This window comes from Pseudophryne corroboree, chromosome 8 (genome assembly GCF_028390025.1).
Source record: "Pseudophryne corroboree isolate aPseCor3 chromosome 8, aPseCor3.hap2, whole genome shotgun sequence".
Taxonomy (NCBI): Eukaryota; Metazoa; Chordata; class Amphibia; order Anura; family Myobatrachidae; genus Pseudophryne; species Pseudophryne corroboree.
This window is the reverse complement of record NC_086451.1, coordinates 288,697,060-288,719,624: the sequence shown is the minus strand read 5'-3', so window position 1 is coordinate 288,719,624 and position 22,565 is coordinate 288,697,060. Positions and strand designations below refer to the sequence as shown.

The window sequence follows — 22,565 nt, the reverse complement described above, 5'->3', positions numbered from 1 at the left end:
GTAGATTACAGCATTGTTGTGTTATTTATACCTTGTTACTAAATATGCACTTTAAAGAGGCTGCATCACTTAGGCAATAACTTTTCCTACAGTTTAGTAGTGTAAATATATTTTTCCCATCAATAAAATAAGGAGCAACATTTTTTAGGTTGCTTGGAGACCAGGGCAGCATACCTGAATTTTAGCTCAGTTTACCAAATGAAAGAAAACCTCTGATTTCTATTAGTTACAGCCCATTTGTGCACACAGCACTATGATAACATGTTTATAATTGTCAGATTTAGATAAGAGGTTTATTAGTCATTTAGATAGGGTATCACTGATGTGATTTATGTGATCTATTACGTTTGGCATTAGGTGACACAGCCCCTTTAAACAGAACGGCTGGACTCAGCCTAACAATGTATTTAATGAAATAAAACAAGATGAGTTACTGTGAAGCCATAACAATAACAATATAATACATACGTTGTTTATTCTAATAAATGAACGTAAACATAACAACACTAACTCTATGCAACATTAGAAACACAGTATAACAGCGGAAATATCAAAATTACAGTCTGACTGCATTCAAGTTTATAAATATAATAATCTTGCGCTACTGACTCTTGTACAGAGCGCCCTACATGTATGTTACACCTTTTCAGTTTTTATGTGCTCTGAAACTATAAAGGCTCAGGTAGAGTTGGAACCATTTCATGCTAAAAATACGCATGTGTAATATGCAGCACTAAAATAATGCAAATACGTGTCTATACTGAGCTTCTGCTGCAGTACCATGTAGAGGATCAGTATGTTTCGCCGGCACAGATAATACAGACGCCGGGATCCCGATGTTTGAAAAGCCAACATGGGTGGGTAAGGGGTGTTACCCCCCTCCCCATCCCCCTAACCCTCCTTACCTGCAGCGTAACCCTAACCTCCCCCCTTGTTGCCTAACCCTACACACACCCCTGTAGGTGCCTAAACCTAAACCCCTGTCCCCGCTGCCGAATCCTAATCCCCCCCCCCCTCGCAGCCTAACCCTAAATCCCCGGGACGCAGCCTAACCCTGCAGCTTGCACCTAAAACCCGCACACACACACCCACCCCCCGGCTTACCTGACTTGCGGCGTGGTGTCTGCTTGTTCGGGATCCCGGCTGTCGGTATTCCGGTGCCGGGATGGTGTACCCATTCTGGATGCTGGTGTCAGCATTCAGAATAGGGTCGGTATTCCGGTGTCTATATTCTGACTGCCAGGATACCAACAGCCGGGATCCTGACTGCATCCCCCATGTGCAACAGGTTCATACCAGGAAATAACAATACTATATGCATTACACCAGTGACTAACACTGTTGGTGGTATTTGCTAACGTCACAGAACCCAATTTGCACTCAATATAATACTGAGGATGGTATCTAATTAGCCGCAGTAAATAATTGACTCGCCTGCGGCCAGAGCCGGTCCTAGGTATAGGCAAATCATACAAATGCCTACGGCATTTGTAATTCCATGGGGCACAAGCAGATTCTGCTGATTAAAATGATATGCGGCATGCCTATATTCTGTGTGTGAACTTGACTGTAACTGAATACGTAATGCTACGTTACAGTATATTCCTGGAAATCACTGTAATGTAGCATTTCGTATGCAGATACAGCCACAGTCGCATACAGAATATAGGCATGTTGCATATCATATTAATCAGCAGAAGCTGGTTGTGCATTCTAGCCATATATAGCTATGTAAACGAGATGCATTTTCGGCAACAAAAGGCATCTCCTGCTGCAAGGTGTATGAGGACACATCTGTATCCAAGCAGAGGCAGAGGTCACAGTATTTAGCGGCCGTGTGAGTGCTGTGTGCGGTGGGTTGGTTGTGCAATAGTGATCAGCATATGTGTAAGGGGCATTATGTGTGTCATGTGTATAAATGCATTTATAATGTGTGGCATATGTGTAAGGGGTACTATGTGTGTGATTATGTGGCACTTATAATGTGTGGCATATGTGTAAGGGACATTATGTGTATAAGGGCCTTAATAAAGGTTGGCATAATGTGTAAGGTGCATTATGTTTATAAGAACATTAATAATGTGTATCATATGTGTAAGGGATGTTATGTATATAAGGGCATTAATAATTGTTGGTATAATATGTAAGGCGTATTATGTTTATAAGAACATAATAAAGTGTGTCATATGTGTAAAGGGGCATTACTGTGTGGTATTATGTATATAAATGTATTACTGATGTGTGGCATTATGTGTATAAGGTGCTTTACTGTGTGGCGTAACGTATAGAAAGGGCACTACTCTGTGGTCTAATGTGAAGAAAGAGTAATACAGTGTGATGTAATGTGAATAAAGGGGCAATTCAGTGTGACATAATGTGAACAAGGGGCATTACTGTGAAGAGTAACGTATATAAGGTAAAGTGGTACTACTGTGTGATGTACCGTGAATAAGGGACACTATCGCATGATATAATGTGAATAAAGTTACACTACTGTGTGGCGTAATTTGAACTGGGGGTACTATTGTGTGGCCATGCCCCTTCCCAGCATGAACCTGCCCTTTTTGGGCAGCACGCAGAACGTGTGCACTGTTCCTTATTAAAAGATAGGAGGTTGGAGCACCAAAATGAGGACTGCTATGGGTCAGGGGTGATGATGCTGGGAAAGAGGGGCAGTGTCAGAGGTGGAACTAGCCGCGGTGCTAGGGGGCACCAGCCAAAAACTTGCCTAGGGCATCATATTGGTTAGGGCCGGCTCTATCCAATTAGCCCTGATGCTAGCATTTTTTTAGGGATTTTGTTTCGTAATAGACATAGAGAGGAAAAAAACAGACACCCAACCGACTTTTCAAACATTTGAATTCCCCCTATGTGTTTTTTGTGTGAAACATGATTAATTTTTGCATGGAAAAAAAACGAGTATAATTGAATAGCCTGATAATGACTATTGGGCAAAAATTGCGACAAAAGCCTGTTTTTTCATGCGGAAAATTGATGCAGCTAATAGGATACCCCCCTGTATGTCATATACATGAGGCAGTGGGGTATACAATTAGCCAAGATAGCGTGTTTTAGCAATATTTTATCATATTTGCGATAACTTTTAACAGCTAATTGGATACCAAGTTATCAGCCTCCATAGGGTTTATCGCAAATATCTCTTTAGCATCTCTTAGCAGGTGATAAGTAGTGCAAAATCCCTACTGTAAGGTCAAAATATGGGGATTTGTTTCAGAACCCCTGGGATACCCCCCAGAATGACTAATTAGGCACTTAGATGTGTTTAATTATTTTTATTTGGCCATTAATGACATGTCATTTTTGGGGTAAAAAATGCAAAGTGATGGAAATTGGGGTATAAGGTATGGGCCAGGTATATTGGGGTGCTTTATGAGTGGGACAAGTGTGTTTAGACTTGCAGGTGGGAGTAATCAGTCTGTTTCCACATTTTTTTAAGGTCCCCTAAAATTATTATTATTATTATTATTATCCTTTCTTTATATGGCGTCACAAGGGTTCCGCAGCGCCCAATTACAGAGTACATAAACAAATCACCAAAACAGGAAAACAGTAACAAACAGTTGACGACAATATAGGACAAGTACAGGGTAAATAAACATAGCTACATCAGCAGATGACACTGGAATAAGTATCAGGTGGCAGAAGACTGCTGGATTTGGTGCAGTTGAAGATTATTAAAGTAAGAAAAAGGATAAGCACATGACGGAAGAGGGCCCTACTCGTGAGAGCTTACATTCTAAAGGGGGGGGGTAGACAGACAGGGGTGACACAGACGGGGTACATAGAGAGCGTGGAGAAGAAGGTTAGGATGAGATTTGGCTGGGTTTGGTGAAGAAGTGGGTCTTGAGAGCCCGTCTGAAGTTTTGTAGTGAGGGGGAGAGGTAAGGAATTCCAGAGAAATGGAGCAGCATGTGAAAAGTCTTGGAGGTAGGAGTGGGAGGAAGTAATCAGTAGGCAGGAGAGTCGGCGTGCATTAGCAGAGAGAAGAGGATGGGTGGGAGTGTAAAGGGAAATAAGGTCATAGATGTAGATGGGAGAGGAGTGGGTGAGGGCTTTGTAAGTGAGTGTGAGAAGCTTGAAATAGCTTCTGAAAGGGAAGGGGAGCCAGTGAAGGTCTAGTAAGAGAGGAGAGGTGGATGTAGTGCGTTTGGTGAGAAAAATGAGCCTGGCAGCAGCATTGAGGATAGACTGGAGTGGAGAAAGGTATTTGTCAGGAATGCCAGTCAGGAGATTACAGTAGTCCAGTCTGGAGATGACCAGTGAGTGGATAAGAGTGTTAGTAGCATCCTGGGTCAGAAAGGGTCTGATCCTGGAGATATTTTTTAGATGAAAACTGCAGGTTTGCGAGAGGTGCTGAATGTGTGCTTTGAAGGAGAGGGAGGAGTCAAGGATTACTCCAAGACAGCGCACTTGGGGCTAGAGGAGATAGTAGTGCCATCAATAGATAATGAGATTATAGGAGGTGAGGTTATGCGGGAGGAAGGGAAGATGATCAGCTCGGTCTTAGATATGTTAAGTTTAAGAAAGCGCTGGGACATCCAAACAGAGATAGCAGAGAGACAGTTGGAGATACGAGTGAGGAGAGCAGGGGAGAGGTCTGGAGAGGAAAGACAGATTTGAGTGTCATCAGCACACAGATGATATTGGAAACCAAAAGAACTAATGAGCTTACCTAGTGAGGATGTTTAGAGAGAGAAAAGAAGAGGTCCAAGGACAGAATCTTGGTGTACACCTACAGTTAGTGGAAGTGAGGAGGAGGTGGAGTCATGAGAGGAGACAGAGAATGAACGGTCAGAGAAGTAGAAAGACAGCCAAGAGAGGGCAGTATCACGCAGGCCAATTAAGTGAAGGATTTGCAGTAGGAGAGGGTGGTCCACAGTGTCAAAAGCAGCAGAGAGATCAAGAAGAATAAGTAGACAGTAGTATCCCTTAGATTTAGCAGCATGGAGGTCATTGCATACTTTTGTAAGGGCAGTTTCAGTAGAGTGGAGAGGACGGAAGCCAGACTGGAATGGGTCAAGCAGTGAGTGTGAGGAAAGAAAGGAAGTAAGGCGGTTGTAGACAATACGCTCAAGGAGTTTGGAGACAAAAGGGAGGAGAGAGATGAGTCGGTAGTTGGAAAGAGTGTTTGGATCAAGGGTAGGTTTTTTAAGAATAGGAGAGATGAGTGCATGTTTGAAGGCAGAGGGGGCAGTGCCTGATGAGAGAGAGAGAGATTGAGAAAGTGGGAAAGATGAGAACAGGCAGAAGGAGAGAGGTAGCGTAGGAGGCGGGAGGGGATAGAGTCAAGTGGGGAGGTGGTGAGGGGACAGGAACGAATGAGGGCCATGACTTCCTCACCAAATGCATGGGAGAAAGTTGTCAGAGTTGGTGAGAGGGATGGGGAGGGGTGGTAAGGGATGGGAGGAGGCTGGTTGCTGATGGTCTGGTGGGATGTGATGTCCTGACGTATGGAGTCAATTTTGGATGTGAAGTAAGTGGCAAAGTGAAGAGCAGAGAGTGAGGAAGGGAGACGAGATGGAGGTAGGCAGAGGAGTGAGTTGAGAGTGGCAAAGAGGCGTCGGGGGTTGGAAGACTGGGAGGAGATGAGGTTCTTGAAGTATGACTGTTTAGCAAGAGAAAGGGCAGCACTGAAGGATGAGAGCATAAGTTTGAAATGGAGGGAGTCTGCCTTAGAGCGTGATTTCCTCCAGTGTCGCTCAGCAGTACGTGAGCATTTTTGCCAAGGTTGAGGTGTTAATTTGCGAGGGTGAATAGTGGTTGGTGGAGCAACAGAGTCAAGAGCAGAAGTGAGGGTTGCACTGTATATGGAAGTGGCTTGTTCAGGGCATGAGAGAGAGAGAATAGGAGAGAGAAGTTAGTCAAACAGGGAGGAAAGGAATGTGGTGTCAATAGCCTCAATGTTAATATACTTATACCCATTTTAATGTACCCCAAATTTAATGAGAGCACTTAGGACCTTATTCAGGTTTGTTAGCAAACCAAAAAAGTTAGCAATTGGGCAAATGTAACATGTGAAGAGAGATTCAGATTTGGGTGTGGTGTGTTCAAACTGAAATCTAAATTGCAGTGTAGAAATTAAGCAGCCAGCATTTACCATGCACAGAAACAATATAACCCACCCAAATGTTAATCTCTCTGCATGTTAAATCTGCCCAACCTGCAGTGCAACATGGTTTTGCCCACTTTTGCTAACTATCTTGGTTTGCTAACAAATCTGAATAACCCCCTTATTTTGCTGAAAAAAATAGCTTTCCAACATTATTTCACATTTTTTTTTAAAATGCATAGAACAGCCATTTGACCCAATTTAATTAGACTAAATAGTTTTATTATGGCCACTAATAGACTTCTATAATGTTTTCCTATATTAGTTTGGCTTTTTGGGGGTACAGGCAGATTTCCCCATTTTCTCATCTACTTATCTCTGGTTTTGCCAGCTAGAATTATCGCGCAAATCCCGTTATCGCCATTTTGTAATAAGATAGGTGCAAAAAAATGAGAGCACGCAGTCTGCGATAACCTGATTTTTTGGGACATAAGTGTGATAACTTTAGCCTTGATCGCTTTATCACGGCTAATTGGATAGCCCCAAGTATGTGTCTACATACAGATAAATACAATACAATTAAATACATACATAAACAAATACAAAATGAAACTACAAATGAAGTTCAGTTAAATACAAACATCCATGGTCTTCCACTTTAAATGGGAATATGTCACAGTCCGAATGCAAATATAAATGAAGTAATGGAAACAGATGTTCGTAACTTCATATAATATGCCAAACACACTAATGATTTATATGCTATCAGTGGGAGGGATCCAGTCAGCTAACCAGAAACAGCTGCTGATCGCCATAATCACCAGTGCATATCTTGTACCATTCACTGAACACCTGCAAGAAAAATGCCTCTTGGCAGCACCATATCTATGTCTACAGTATGCTCTTGCTGTACTCAGCTGCAGCTTGCTAAAAAAATTCTGTGCCCATTCCACCACTCGTAGGTATCATATGCGACCAAATCTGCATGGGTGGTACAGAAATACGTCCAACTCTACATGAGCCCCTTATTCTCAAATAGTAGTATGTTCAAATAATAATAATAATGAGTGCTAAACCAGCAAAGGTCATTTACATTTGTTGTCATGGTTTACGTAGTATAATTACTGAATAGAACATTAACGTTACAGCTTTAACTGTAAACAAAATGGCTTCATTGTTAATATGCAATGCCACTGATGTTTCTCTGATTCAGCTTGTAGATATACCACAAATAAGACAGGTCGTACCTGGAGGGCCAGCTGGCCCAGGAAGCCCTGGGGAACCGGGGGGACCTTGGCCCCCAGTACCTGGAGTTCCAGGTAGACCGGGCTGACCAGGAAGTCCACTTTGTCCAGGGTCACCTAAGGTGAAAAAGGAGTAATTTGTTTTGTTATACAAAAATAAGCTTAAATGACTAAACTGTAAGCAAAAACAAAACCATACCACAATAAATATTATCTTATTATCTCATAACCCTTATTATAGCCCTTATCTCAACTGTATTAAATGACGTGATGAGGTCCGTACCTGTGGCACACAGTATGATCACTGCATGCCACTGAGCAATGCTTGGCACGTCACCCAAGAGTCTTGTAAAAAGCAAGTTCTTTACTGCACATAACTGTGCTGAACACGTCCTATAGTTTTCTCCAATATCTTTGTTCACCTTGTGAACAGCCTTTTAAAACTTAAAATATGACTACAGGACCACAATATTGAAAGAGTTGATGCAAGCCAATATTAGCTTCATGTCTATTCCCGTAGCATTGCCACTACATAGTACCAGCGCTATTACACCATACCTTTTGGTCCAGAAGATCCATCAAATCCTCCTCGTCCAGGTACCCCTGGTGACCCAGGGAAGCCAGAATCTCCTTTTGGTCCTACTGATCCTTTCAGTCCAGGAGAGCCTGGTGGCCCTTGAGACCCAGGTAACCCAAATCCAGGATCACCCTTTTATTGGACAGAACACAATTACAACAAAGAGTTTATAAAAGGTTTCTCATGTGATTAGTTGCAATACAAATATACATTGTATCTTCTGAACAAGTGCAGACCTTGCATGCAATATATATTTGTTATTATCAATACAACAGTATTTTGTGTACTAAGAATATACTATAGGCAAATGCGGGGGGAGGGGAGGGGGGGCAGTTCCCCTTCCCCGCAGCCTGGCCAGCAGCCACTACATGCAGCATAAATGGCAGAATGGAACTGCTGCACATGTCCAGTGACAGCAGATTTTCCTACCAAGTCTGCTATGTGTGTCTGTGGATGTGAGTGCTCAATCATCACACCATAGATAGACTCTGGTAAGTGGCTTACTATGATCATTGGGCCTGATATGTCTGTAGCGCTGGAATACATAAACTGCACTTTGTTTGTGCAGATTCTTACATGATAATTATGCATCCTTTATGGGCCGACGACAATCGCTATATAATCAAACATTTGGAAACCCCCCTCCAGAAATCCTGCATTTGCTCCTATATACCCCGTACATATTAAAATTTAAAAGGATACACGTTGCCTGAATGGTTCTTAAATATAGCAAATACAGTAAACATTCTTTAGCACTCTAATACCTTTCGTTGGCATGTAAGAAATTAGTATTGCACAGTATGATTTCTATTACATCCTTTAGTCCACTGCCTGCCTTTACCTTTGGTCCTGGTAAACCTGGTTGTCCTGGAACCCCATCTAATCCAGGATTTCCTGATGTACCTGGTGGTCCTGGTGGTCCAGCGTTGCCAGGGAACCCTTATAAAAGAGAAAAAATACTTCTTCATACCTATTTTGATATTCCTTCCAACAAAACAGTAAGAGTTTGGTATTTAAAATAGAAGAACCCTAGCTGTAATCTCCAATGGGGCAGCAGCCACAGTGAATGATTACCTATTCTCTGTGTAGAGCCATGTGGAACAGAATTGATGCTATAAAAATAAATGTCAATAATAGTAATAATAGCCATTATCATATGTAGGTAAGAATTTCTACCTGTGTACTTGTACCTTATGCTATATATTTGAATGCTATTTATGCACGATCCTTCCTATTTATACAGATATGTCCTCAGACATCTTTGCTGCAGTCACACCAAACAATCCCTTTTGGCAAACTAAGTTGTGTGAGACTCTTCATGCGTCGGTCGTCTAGTTTGCTTCTTTTTTTGATAAAAAGTGCTTCGACGTATGAGGAGATTGTGCTGTTTAGTCTTAGAAATGACACTGGTATATCTGTGTGTGACTGAGTCTCTGAATCTGTATATAATGTAGCAATCACAGCTTTTTTCCAATACAAGTTCTGTTCTGCTCCATATGCAGACTCAGTCACACAAAATATACAAGTGTCATATATAATTAATCAGCACAGTCTCCTCGTGTGTCCAAGTCACACTGAGTTGCAACTAAGATGCATTTAAAAAAAAAAAAGGCATCTCATGCTGCATGGCATATTGAGGCTAAACGCAATGTAATGGCGTCCGAGTTTGCCGGGGGGTGCTATATGCTGGCCGAACTCGGACATTTTCTTAAAGTAACAGTCATTTAGAAGGCAAAACCATGCTTTGTAAATGATGTCCCCATTATGCTCTATGAATGAACACTTCTGTCACCAATGAGATACTGTTTCTTTCTGGCCTTTTTGTCAATTTGGTATGTAATAAATAATAAGAATTTACTTACCGATAATTCTATTTCTCGGAGTCCGTAGTGGATGCTGGGGTTCCTGAAAGGACCATGGGGAATAGCGGCTCCGCAGGAGACAGGGCACAAAAAGTAAAGCTTTAGGATCAGGTGGTGTGCACTGGCTCCTCCCCCTATGACCCTCCTCCAAGCCTCAGTTAGGTACTGTGCCCGGACGAGCGTACACAATAAGGAAGGATTTATGAATCCCGGGTAAGACTCATACCAGCCACACCAATCACACTGTACAACCTGTGATCTGAACCCAGTTAACAGTATGATAACAGCGGAGCCTCTGAAAAGATGGCTCACAACAATAATAACCCGATTTTTGTAACTATGTACAAGTAATGCAGATAATCCGCACTTGGGATGGGCGCCCAGCATCCACTACGGACTCCGAGAAATAGAATTATCGGTAAGTAAATTCTTATTTTCTCTATCGTCCTAGTGGATGCTGGGGTTCCTGAAAGGACCATGGGGATTATACCAAAGCTCCCAAACGGGCGGGAGAGTGCGGATGACTCTGCAGCACCGAATGAGAGAACTCCAGGTCCTCCTTAGCCAGGGTATCAAATTTGTAGGATTTTACAAAAGTGTTTGCCCCTGACTAAATAGCCGCTCGGCAAAGTTGTAAAGCCGAGACCCCTCGGGCAGCCGCCCAAGATGAGCCCACCTTCCTTGTGGAATGGGCATTTACATATTTTGGCTGTGGCAGGCCTGCCACAGAATGTGCAAGCTGAATTGTATTACACATCCAACTAGCAAAAGTCTGCTTAAAAGCAAGAGCACCCAGTTTGTTGGGTGCATACAGGATAACAGCAAGTCAGTTTTCCTGACTCCAGCCGTCCTGGAACCTATATTTTCAGGGCCCTGACCACATCTAGCAACTTGGAGTCCTCCAAGTCCCTAGTAGGCGCAAGACACCACAATAAGCTGGTTCCGGTGAAACACTGACACCACCTTAGGGAGAGAACTGGGGACGAGTCCGCAGCTCTGCCCTGTCCGAATGGACAAACAGATATGGGCTTTTTTTGAGAAAAAAAACCACCAATTTGACACTCGCCTGGTCCAGGCCAGGTCCAAGAGCATGTTCACTTTTCATGTGAGATGCTTCAAATCCACAGATTTGACTGGTTTTAAACCAATGTGTTTTGAGGAATCCCAGAACTACGTTGAGATCCCACAGTGCCACTGGAGGCACAAAAGGGGGTTGTATATGCAATACTCCCTTGACAAACTTCTGGACTTCAGGAACTGAAGCCAATTCTTTCTGGAAGAAAAATCGACAGGGCCGAAATTTGAACCTTAATGGACCCCAATTTGAGGCCCATAGACACTCCTGTTTGCAAGAAATGCAGGAATCGACCGAGTTGAAATTTCTTCGTGGGGCCTTCCTGGCCTCACAACACGCAACATATTTTCGCCACATGTGGTGATAATGTTGTGCGGTCACCTCCTTTCTGGCTTTGACCAGGGTAGGAATGACCTCTTCCTGAATGCCTTTTCCCTTAGGATCCGGCGTTCCACCGCCATGCCGTCAAACGCAGCTGCGGTAAGTCTTGGAACAGACATGGTACTTGCTGAAACAAGTCCCTTCTTAGCGGCAGAGGCCATAAGTCCTCTGTGAGCATCTCTTGAAGTTCCGGGTACCAAGTCCTTCTTGGCCAATCCGGAGCCATGAGTATAGTTCTTACTCCTCTACGTCTTATAATTCTCAGTACCTTAGGTATGAAAAGCAGAGGATGGAACACATACACCGACTGGTACACCCACGGTGTTACCAGAACGTCCACAGCTATTGCCTGAGGGTCTCTTAACCTGGCGCAATACCTGTCCCGTTTTTTGTTCAGACGGGACGCCATCATGTCCACCTTTGGTAATTCCCAACGGTTTACAATTATGTGGAAAACTTCCCCATGAAGTTCCCACTCTGCCGGGTGGAGGTCGTGCCTACTGAGGAAGTCTGCTTCCCAGTTTCCATTCCCGGAATGAAACACTGCTGACAGTGCTATCACATGATTTTCCGCCCAGCGAAAAGTCCTTGCAGTTTTTGCCACTGCCCTCCTGCTTCTTGTGCCGCCCTGTCTATTTACGTGGGCGACTGCCGTGATGTTTTATCCCACTGGATCAATACCAGCTGACCTTGAAGCAGAGGTCTTGCTAAGCTTAGAGCATTATAAATTTACCCTTAGCTATATTTATGTGGAGAAAAATCTCCAGACTTGATCACACTCCCTGGAAATTTTTTCCTTGTGTGACTGGTCCCCAGCCTCTCGGGCTGGCCTCCGTGGTCACCAACATCCAAAACTGAATGCCGAATCTGCGGCCCTCTAGAAGATGAGCACTCTGTAACCACCACAGGAGAGACACCCTTGTCCTTGGATATAGGGTTATCCGCTGATGCATCTGAAGATGCGATCCGGACCATTTGTCCAGCAGATCCCACTGAAAAGTTCTTGCATGAAATCTGCCGACTGGAATTGCTTCGAAGGAAGTCACCATTTTTTTACCATGGCCCTTGTGCAATGATGCACTGATTTTAGGAGGTTCCTGACTAGCTCGGATAACTCCCTGGCTTTCTCTTCCGGGAGAAACACCTTTTTCTGGACTGTGTCCAGAATCATCCCTAAGCACAGGAGACTTGTTGTCGGGATCAGCTGCGATTTTGGAATATTTAGAATCCACCCCTGCTGTTGTAACAGTATCCGAGATAGTGCTACTCCGACCTCCAACTGTTCCCTGGACTTTGCCCTTATCAGGAGATCGTCCAAGTAAGGGATAATTAAGACGCCTTTTCTTCGAAGAAGAACCATCATTTCGGCCATTACCTTGGTAAAGACCCGGGGTGCCGTAGACAATCCAAACGGCAGCGTCTGAAACTGATAGTGACAGTTCTGTACCACGAACCTGAGGTACCCTTAGTGATAAGGGCAAATTTGGGACATGGAGGTAAGCATCCCTGATGTCTCGGGACACCAGATAGTCCCCTTCTTCCCGGTTCGTTATCACTGCTCTGAGTGACTCCATCTTGATTTGAACCTTTGTAAGTGTTCAAATTTTTTTAGATTTAGAATAGGTCTCACCTAGCCTTCTGGCTTCAGTACCACAATATAGTGTGGAATAATACCCCCTTTTCTTGTTGTAGGAGGGGTAATTTAATTATCACCTGCTGGGAATACAGCTCGTGAATTTTTTCCCATACTGCCTCGTCGGAGGGAGACCTTGGTAAAGCAGACTTCAGGAGCCTGCGCAGGGGTAACGTCTCGACATTCCAAACTGTACCCCTGGGATACTACTTGTAGGATTCAGGGGTCCTGTACGGTCTCAGCGTCATGCTGAGAGCTTGTCAGAAGCGGTGGAACGCTTCTGTTCCTGGGAATGGGCTGCCTGCTGCAGTCTTCTTCCCTTTCCTCTATCCCTGGGCAGATATGACTCTTATAGGGACGAAAGGACTGAAGCTGAAAAGACAGTGTCTTTTTCTGCAGAGATGTGACTTAGGGTAAAAACGGTGGATTTTCCAGCAGTTGCCGTGGCCACCAGGTCCGATGGACCGACCCCAAATAACTCCTCTTCCTTTATACGGCAATACACCTTTGTGCCGTTTGGAATCTGCATCACCTGACCACTGTCGTGTCCATAAACATCTTCTGGCAGATATGGACATCGCACTTACTCTTGATGCCAGAGTGCAAATATCCCTCTGTGCATCTCGCATATATAGAAATACATCCTTTAAATGCTCTATAGTCAATAAAATACTGTCCCTGTCAAGGGTATCAATATTTTTAGTCAGGGAATCCGACCAAGCCACCCCAGCTCTGCACATCCAGGCTGAGGCGATCGCTGGTCGCAGTATAACACCAGTATGTGTGTATATACTTTTTATGATATTTTTCCAGCCTCCTGTCAGCTGGCTCCTTGAGGACGGCCCTATCTATAGACGGTACCGCCACTTGTTCTGATAAGCGTGTGAGCGCCTTATCCACCCTAAGGGGTGTTTCCCAACGCGCCCTAACTTCTGGCGGGAAAGGGTATACCGCCCATATTTTCTATCGGGGGGAACCCACGCATCATCACACACTTCATTTAATTTATCTGATTCAGGAAAAACTACGGTAGTTTTTTCACATCCCACATAATACCCTCTTTTGTGGTACTTGTAGTATCAGAAATATGTAACACCTCCTTCATTGCCCTTAACGTGTGGCCCTAATAAGGAATACGTTTGTTTATTCACCGTCGACACTGGATTCAGTGTCCCTGTCTGTGTCTGTGTCGACCGACTAAAGTAAACGGGCGTTTTAAAACCCCTGACGGTGTTTTTGAGACGTCTGGACCGGTACTAATTGTTTGTCGGCCGTCTCATGTCGTCAACCGACCTTGGCGCGTGTTGACATTATCACGTAATTCCCTAAATAAGCCATCCATTCCGGTGTCGACTCCCTAGAGAGTGACATCACCATTACAGGCAATTGCTCCGCCTCCTCACCAACATCGTCCTCATACATGTCGACACACACGTACCGACACACAGCACACACACAGGGAATGCTCTGATAGAGGACAGGACCCACTAGCCCTTTGGAGAGACAGAGGGAGAGTTTGCCAGCACACACCAAAAACGCTATAATTATATAGGGACAACCTTATATAAGTGTTTTCCCTTATAGCATCTTTTTTATATATTTCTAACGCCAAATTAGTGCCCCCCCTCTCTGTTTTAACCCTGTTTCTGTAGTGCAGTGCAGGGGAGAGCCTGGGAGCCTTCCCTCCAGCCTTTCTGTGAGGGAAAATGGCGCTGTGTGCTGAGGAGATAGGCCCCGCCCCTTTTTCGGCGGCCTCGTCTCCCGCTCTTAACGGATTCTGGCAGGGGTTAAATATCTCCATATAGCCCCCGGAGGCTATATGTGAGGTATTTTTAGCCAAAAAAGGTTTTCATTTGCCTCCCAGGGCGCCCCCCTCCCAGCGCCCTGCACCCTCAGTGACTGCCGTGTGAAGTGTGCTGAGAGGAAAATGGCGCACAGCTGCAGTGCTGTGCGCTACCTTAAGAAGACTGAGGAGTCTTCTGCCGCCGATTCTGGACCTCTTCTCGTTTCAGCATCTGCAAGGGGGCCGGCGGCGAGGCTCCGGTGACCATCCAGGCTGTACCTGTGATCGTCCCTCTGGAGCTAATGTCCAGTAGCCAAGAAGCCAATCCATCCTGCACGCAGGTGAGTTCACTTCTTCTCCCCTAAGTCCCTCGTTGCAGTGATCCTGTTGCCAGCAGGACTCACTGTAAAATAAAAAACCTAAGCTAAACTTTTCTAAGCAGCTCTTTAGGAGAGCCACCTAGATTGCACCCTTCTCGGCCGGGCACAAAAATCTAACTGAGGCTTGGAGGAGGGTCATAGGGGGAGGAGCCAGTGCACACCACCTGATCCTAAAGCTTTACTTTTTGTGCCCTGTCTCCTGCGGAGCCGCTATTCCCCATGGTCCTTTCAGGAACCCCAGCATCCACTAGGACGATAGAGAAAATAAAAGATGAGGTCTGGTGACTTGGGGAACCTTCTACATCTGATGGCATACATTCACAAAACCAGATCAGATGTAACACTGGCCCAATGGGAACAGATTAGAAGATAGTAGTCTATGCACTACTAATATTATTACTTAGTACACACCTTTCGGACCGGCTGGTCCTGGAAGTCCAATGCCCGGGACTCCTGTATCTCCTTTCATTCCGCTTAGGCCTGGAAGACCAGGTTGTCCAGACTGACCAGGTTCACCTAATAACACAAACAGTTATCACTGAATAAAAGTAAAGCACAAATATATACTTCAGTTGTACAAATGCACTACACCTAGACAGGTCCAAACCACTTTGTCACCAGCTCTTCACACTCAATGAATTATCTCAATAATGAACAACTTAATATATTTCAGCAGACATAGGGGGGTATTCAATTAGTGACTTTTTTTCGACCTATTCAATGCCAGTGCCGTTTTTTCGACTGGTCAAAAAATCCGTAACTGTCAAAAACCACGTGTATTGGCAAATTCGCTGCTGATACACATGTTTTGGCGATTCTAGGGCGTTTTCACCCATTTTTGGCACAATTTTCGCCCATGCCGATTTGGGGAAAAAAACCAGTGAAATGGCATGGGCGAAAAATGTATTAAAAAATGGGCAAAAATGCCTGCAATTGAATACCCTGTGTCGAATTAGCACTTAACTGAATATCCCCCATAGATGGGGTCTGAAATGCCTCAAAGCTGGGCAAATATTAGAACAATATTTACAATCGGTAGCACTCTCCAGACAATTCCAGAGGAAGATAAGTGTCTAATTACTTTTAAGGGGCTTATTCAATGCTATATGACTCAATTAAAAGGAGAAATCTGACAAATTCTCACCTGGTGATCCTGGTGGACCTGTATTACCCTGAGAACCCTTAGGGCCTTGGACACCCTTCTCCGTTACTGTTTGACCAGCAGCTCCTCTAGCACCTGGTAATACAAAAGTAATTTAGATTTGTATACTAAAAGACCTCAGAGATTTGAAAGTGGAGCTGGAGGTTCCAAGACATAGACCTCAGTTATGAAGACAAGAGAAAATACTTATTGTGGAGGAGGTGGCTGCCTAAACTTTTTTTTTCTTGTCTTTTGTGTCTGGCTAATGCAATTATTTAGAGATAGTACTAGAGATAGTAACTTCAGTAGTCATTTGTTCTGCCAATCATACAGTGCTTGCGGAGCTAAGGGCACAACTCCAGAGGTTTGCTCATAGTCTGTACAGAGAATCACTCTAGGGGGCCAATTCAGTAAGGATTGTAAAAATTACAAATTTGCAAAACTTGGGACCATTTGCAAAATTGCGAAAGCACGCCCAAACGCAAAAACTGCAACACTAATTTAATGTTACAAAAACAAGGTGGGCTTGTGAAATGTGCAAATATTGCGAAGACCTTAAAAAATATGCATTCTTTGCAAAAAAAAATTCAATTTTAACGCATTTTTTGCTTACATGTTTCTGATGTTGCAATTTTTGCAAACAACGGTGTTTTAACTTCAAATATTGCACAACCTACTTTCCTGCCCCCCCCCCAAAAATGGTGTTGCTATTCTTGAACATATGTTTGTGTATGCAGCGATATTAAAAAAAAAAAAAAAAATGTAACCAAATGTACAGTATGTGGGTATGTTTTATTAACAAAAAACGTGTTGGTTTTAAAAAAGTATTAGGAAGCTAAAAGACATTAAGCAGATCCTACAAAACAAAATGCTTGGAAATGTTAATTAACGTTTGCTTTTAAAAAATAGTGTGGTTGTCAACCTCGATTGTTAGTAAGTGTAAAAACAATTAGGTTACTAACATATATTTTATAAAGAAACGTGTTACAGCGTTTAAAGCTCCCTTACATGTTTAGAAGTTTCAGTAGAACTGAATGAAGTGATTTGTGGTCTGAGGTCTGAGCTTCTTCAGCTGGTTGTAATGAAGCAATGATTGCAGTATACATTGAACATTCTACAACTGAGGGCAGATTTTAAGGTAGACCTGTAGTCACTCAGAAACTGCACAACATAAATGTGCGATCAGTTGTAAAAATTGCATATAAACCGCCTACCGATCATCAGCATACACCCCACAACACACCCCTGCTCGTAGTTTTTGCGAGGCCAGCCCTTTAGTACACCCCCTACACGCCTATTTTCGTAGTGCATAAGCAGTTTTTGCTTCATCTCAGAAGTTGCATTTTTTTTCTCAGTTTTTGTGGTATATGGTGCAGATTTTGCAATTTTCTGCCATTTTTGCTGCTTTGCGATCCTTATTGAATGTCAGGAATCCGCATTCTCCATTGCATCACTTCCAGTGAACAGGCGTCTCCTGGCTTCAGTCCTCTATTTTCAGAGTATTCCCTGTGAATTGGACCTGTGGAACTACAGGTCCCAGCAGTTCCAGTCTTCAGTCTCCTGCAGCCCACAGCTCACTGTGCTCCCATCTAACCAGTTCTATCTTTTGGTAACCACTGGTCTCAGCCAGCAGCCTGGAGTACACAGTGCTTCTAGCTAAACAGCATTAACTCCCGGTGCACTACTGATCCCAGCCAGCAACCAGCAGTGCATTGCATTAACTGTCTATAGAATTATTCTCGCGGGTAATCACCAGCTCCAGTTAACTCTCAGATGATCTGGGCACCCAATCCAGGAGGGTGTGTTCTCACAGAGATTCATCCAATCATCACAGAGCAAGGGGTATAAACTCCAGTTCCTGGCTCATTCACATTGCCTTGGACAATGAGTCACATATGGTGTGTCTAGTGTTTCTGGTTCCTGTTTCCAGTGATTCCTCCATTGTTGTTCCCGTCTCCAGTTATTCACCGTGGTTACTCTCATCATTCATCACTCTGCAATTCTCCTGTTTACTCCGGATTTCAAACCACAGCTACAAGCTCATCAGCAGTAAGAGACTCTCCTCAGGTGTTCATTCCATTTCCTTACCTGTGCACTTCGTTATCAGTATATCAACCTGTGCATCTCAGCAGTAATACTAACTAATTGCATTGAGACTGTCTCCTGCTTGGGCCTAGTGAGGCCATAAGGACTTAAGCTATATAGAGACTGTGTATTTTCAAATAATACCGGAGTTCTGCCTTTTCCATCTGCATTTCAGTTTTCAGTTCATTTCATATTGTGTTATACAGAGACTGTGCTTTCAAGTATTACCGGAGTTTTGTTTATTCATCTGCATTCAGCCAATTAAGTTATTTCATATTTTGTTGCAAGAGACTTTCAGTTACTTTTGGTTTCAGTTATCAATCATTGTTTGCTACATTGCTGGTCTTCAGTTATTATTCATTGTTATGCCATCTGCTTTGTTACCTCTGTGCTAATAAACATCAGCGCATATGCGCAGGACTTTCATATTGCCTCCACGCTTTGTACATTGCACCAACACTGACCCACTAGTGCCCCCTCCGGGGACAGACAAAACCTGAGACCTGACACTGAATTAGGCCCTATGTTTACTAATTAAGGAACATCTAAATTGAAATACAGTGACTTTAACATAAAATACCTTGAACTTATAAGATTCTTTAAGTTCTGCCCCTTATATGGTTATTATGCAATAGAAAATAAACCTTGCAATATTTAGCACTAACAAATTCAGTTACCTGGAGATCCAGGTGCTCCGGGACGGCCAGAAACTCCTTGCACTCCTTTCTCACCAGAAGGACCCGCTGGACCAAAACCTGGAGGGCCTAGAGGACCTCTATCACCCGGAAGGCCGGGGATGCCTGGTTCACCTGGTGGGCCACGTTCACCTTTGAAGGCAAGGCCACCCTAGAATTACAGTGTAGCTGCTTAACAAATATAAAAACATTTAACAGAATAGATATATATATATATCTCTATCTATCATATGCTAGAGGACAGATAAACATATTTGATCATAAACAAGAAAAGTTCAAAATATACTGGCAGAGAAATCCTATTACCTCCACCCAAAACTGACAAGTACAGTCTTCCCAACAGGTTACAATCATACTTGCCTACTTGACCCTCTCCATGAGGGAGAAAATGCTCTATTCCTGGACTTTCCTGGTAATGTATGATTGCCATCACCTGTGGTGAAACACCTTTCTTATCAATTAACTAGCTCACCACAGGTGATGGCAATCATACATTACCAGGAAAGTCCAGGAACAGAGCATTTTCTCCCTCATGAAGAGGGTCAGGTAAGCAAGTATGAGGTTACTGTAGCAAAAGTGTCTCTCCAGTCACATGACTCAGTTGCACAACAGCCACTTGCTGCCACCGCTCCCCCATCCTTTTGCTGTCCATGAGCAGCTTTCCTTAGCTATAAACAGGTGGCTGGGCCTCTCCATAGTTCCTTCTACATACAGTAGATGCATGCCTTGACAAGGGAGCACAACTAAACTGTGTGTGAGCACAGGTCCTGTATGCTTCCTATTGTTTATATATGCTGATTCTCTGGGGGAAATTCAAATGTTTGAAAAGTTGGTTGAGTGTCTGTTTTTCCCCCCTGTCTATTAGATAGGAAAAACAGACGCCCAACTGACTTTTCAAACATTTGAATTTCCCCCTCTGTGTCCCTGCGTGCCTGGACAAGGACCTTGGTTACCATCTAGTAGCGCCATGTGCTGCCTGCCCCTGATCTTTGGAATATTATACTGACTGGCCCCGTACTGCCGACCAAAAGCCTGTTTTCTGACCACCTTTGTGCTAAGTAGCAATGCCTACAAGGATAGCAAAACCCATTACGCCCTTGCAGGGGTGCATGATAAAAAATGGGGTTCCCATAAGGCAATGCACGCCATCATGAATCGTTATGAGTAAATAGAGCTTCTTATCTGAAGAAGTAAGCCTAAAATAGATACATTGGTCAGGCACTGCCCTCCTCATGATTATAGCCGTCACAGAGCAAAATAAACGTAAATGTAATGTGTCTGGTACATAAACTGCTTAACTTGATTTTAGGCCTATTTCTAAATCGAATATGGATGAACACAAATTAATGTCTAGATTTGTAGTTTGCTATCCATTTATAGTAAATACATGACTTACACTATGATATATTTATAACTAGCATTTGCTGGCGGCTTTGCTCGCGTGGACGTCTGTTATTGCTCAGCGGAACTATTTTTATAAAGACAGTAATGCTATCTAATATTGTGATGTATTTTATACTGTAGACATTGATCATAAAATGTCTTTGTAAACAATATTTGCAGTTTTTCCTTCAGGGATTAACACAAAAAGATGCTTGGGGCTACTAACTAGTGAGCAAACCACAAAAAGCTGCCCATGGGAGAAGCAGCTGGTCCTGAGATCTACGCCAGCAGCCCTGAGCATTTGTCCCTGCCACAGTACACTGATAAGCAATAATCCAGTTTTCTTTTATAATGTAAACCACAAAATCCAATTCAAGGGGCAATCAATTTCAGAGTCCAATCTGAGTTCACTTTAGTCAAACAAATATCAACTTGTAGATCACAAATATGTTGCTACTTAACCTACAGTAACACTGAAAGGTTGTAAGTAGCATGACCAGCAATTCTGTGTTGTGTAGTATTTGTCTTGGTGCGCCATCTGCTGCATTGACATGTATACTGCAAATATATATATATATATATATATATATATATATATATATATATATATATATATATATTAGTAAATGTATTAGTGTGGGCACAGGGTGGTCAATTATAATCTGTAGCGATATGGTTTTCAATTCAATAAAATCAGTTTTTTTTTTTTTTTTTTTATATACGCATTCCTCTAACTCACGAGTGGCTGCTGATAACTAATATAAAAGATAAAATGTGTTCAAAAGGGATCCCCATGATGAAGTCTTGCTTGTAAAGGCGAAACGCGTCGGAAACTACCCTGGACCTTCTTATGATGGACCGATAAGCTTTTAAAATGTGTTTGTTTGTTTTTTGTTTTTTTTTGTACGTGTGATACCTGCTCAATTTTACCCTGGATTAATTTATGTATTAAACATATGTGCAATATCTTGCTATAATATTGTGGGGTGTGATATATATTCTGGGATTACTCTAAAAAAAAACCATCAAACACCCACTTAGTAGCAAAGTGTTATGAATGCATACAGGTTAAAACGGTACACACTATTTGTTGCTTCTTCTTTTTATGCATATTACCATGAATCACTACTGGTCTGAGGACTGAAGATTCTCTATTGAGAAGTGTTTTTTCTAACTTCCTCCTATTTTAATTCACTCAACCTTGCGCCTTTCTCCCACCTCTTTTCTGGGCGTTAACAGGCGCTGACTACTTCCATTTTGAAAATAAAAATATATATATATATATATATATATATATATATATATATATATATATATATATATATATATATATATATATATATAATTTGTGTAAAGCAGCACTCCTCAAAAAGACCTGAAGTACATATTAAAGAATCAATAACCGGTGCCCTCCAAATCAGGCTGCATCAGTTGGTGCAACGTAATGTAGAATCCATACAAGGCGGCACTCAGAATAAATAGATCAGGCAGGTTTAGTATACCAACGTTTCAATGCTCTATTTGCGGCAATTTCATCAGGATGCAGAACACCCTGACGAAAATGCTGCGAATAGAGCATTGAAACGTTGGTACACTAAACCTGCCTGATCTATTTATTCTGAGTGCCGCCTTTGTATGAGATCTATATCCACACAGTGGGGATTAAAAGTTTGGGCACCCCAGGCAAAAATTTATTTTAATGTGCAAAAAGAAGTCAAGGAAAGATGGAAAAATCTCCAAGGCATCAAATTACAGATTACACATTCTTATAACATGTCAAAAAAAAAGTTTGATTTTATTTCCATCATTTACACTATCAAAATAACAGAAAACAAAAAATGGTGTCTGCAAAAGTTTGGGCACCCTGCAGAGTTAATACCTTGTAATGCCCCCTTTGGACAGCTGAGACCTGGCAGTATCATGGATTGTTCTCAATCATCGTCTGGAAAGACCAGGTGATGTCAATCTCAAAGGTTTTAAAAGCCCAGACTCATCTAACCTTGCTCCAACAATCAGCACCATGGGTTCCTCTAAGTAGTTGTGTAGAACACTGAAACTGAGAATAGTTGACGCTCACAAAGCAGGAGAAGGCTATAAGAAGATAGCAAAGAGTTATCAGATGCCCATATCCTCTGTTCGGAATGTAATTAAGAAATGGCAGTCATCAGGAGCAGTGGAAGTTAAAGCAAGATCTGGAAGACCAAGAAAAATATCAGACAGAACAGCTCGCAGGATTGTGAGAAAAGCAAGTCAAAA

The 22,565-nt window shown here is 42.8% G+C and overlaps 1 protein-coding gene across 2 annotated transcripts in view; it reads right to left on the bottom strand.

The window, feature by feature from the left end:
- COL4A5 (collagen type IV alpha 5 chain) overlaps positions 1-22,565 on the bottom strand; it is a 364,692-nt gene that overhangs the window by 88,667 nt on the left and 253,460 nt on the right. For both annotated transcript variants that reach the window (XM_063937288.1, XM_063937287.1), the window contains exons 25-30: positions 18,909-19,077; positions 16,150-16,242; positions 15,417-15,521; positions 8,733-8,830; positions 7,873-8,023; positions 7,318-7,431 (exon numbers count right to left, since the gene is read on the bottom strand). In XM_063937288.1, coding sequence (XP_063793358.1) covers positions 7,318-7,431; positions 7,873-8,023; positions 8,733-8,830; positions 15,417-15,521; positions 16,150-16,242; positions 18,909-19,077 — 730 coding nt within the window. The remainder of the gene's footprint in view (positions 1-7,317; positions 7,432-7,872; positions 8,024-8,732; positions 8,831-15,416; positions 15,522-16,149; positions 16,243-18,908; positions 19,078-22,565) is intronic.